Here is a 771-nt window from a genome sequence, read left to right as displayed (position 1 = left end):
TATCCACAAAGACCTCATATACCGTCGAAGTGTGACCTACCGTGAAGCCGTCCTCGACCGCCTCGAGTTCCACCTGGCCCTTGTACCACGTGTTCTCCTCGAAGCGAATGGCGTTCCCTCGCACCTGCCACACCCTCTCCTTCGTGCTCACCAGGTCCCTGAGGGCGAGGGGAGGGGGCGAGGGAAGGGTTAAGGGGAGAGGGGAGGGTTAAGGGGTGAGGGGAGGGTTAAGGGGAGAGGGGAGGGTTAAGGGGAGGGGGAGGGTTAGAAGGGGAGAGGGGAGGAGGTTAAGGGGAGAGGAAGAAGGGTTTTAAGGGGAGAGGGAAGGGTTAAGGGGAGAGGGGAGGGTTAAGGGAGAGAGAAGGGTTAAGGGGAGAGGGGAGGGTTAAGGGGAGGGGAAAGAGGGAGAGGGTTAAGGGGAGAGGGGAGGGTTAAGGGGAAGGAGGGAGGGTTAAGGGGTGAGGGGAGGGTTAAGGGAAGAGAGAAGGGTTAAGGGGCGAGGGAAGGGTTAAGGGGAGAGAGAAGGGTTAAGGGGAGAGGGGAGGGTTAAGGGGAGAGGGAAGGGTTAAGGGGAGAGGGGAGGGTTAAGGGGAGAGGGAAGGGTTAAGGGGAGAGGGGAGGGTTAAGGGGAGAGGGGAGGGTTAAGGGGAGAGGGGAGGGTTAAGGGGAGAGGGGAGGGTTAAGGGGAGAGGGGAGAGGGGCGAGGGGAGGGTTAAGGGGAGAGGGGAGGGGAGGGAGAGAAAAGGAATGGCGTTAAGGCAAGGCAGTACA

General features: G+C 60.4%; 1 protein-coding gene across 4 annotated transcripts in view; it reads right to left on the bottom strand.

Moving 5' to 3' along the window:
- The window catches only part of LOC119587783 (MAM and LDL-receptor class A domain-containing protein 1-like), an 18186-nt gene that overhangs the window by 1466 nt on the left and 15949 nt on the right, over positions 1–771 (bottom strand). For all 4 annotated transcript variants that reach the window (XM_037936478.1, XM_037936476.1, XM_037936477.1 and 1 more), the window contains exon 16: positions 39–158. In XM_037936478.1, coding sequence (XP_037792406.1) covers positions 39–158 — 120 coding nt within the window. The remainder of the gene's footprint in view (positions 1–38; positions 159–771) is intronic.

The sequence above is a fragment of the Penaeus monodon genome, chromosome 23 (assembly GCF_015228065.2).
Source record: "Penaeus monodon isolate SGIC_2016 chromosome 23, NSTDA_Pmon_1, whole genome shotgun sequence".
NCBI lineage: Eukaryota > Metazoa > Arthropoda > Malacostraca > Decapoda > Penaeidae > Penaeus > Penaeus monodon.
This window is presented reverse-complemented; position numbering and strand designations above follow the sequence as displayed.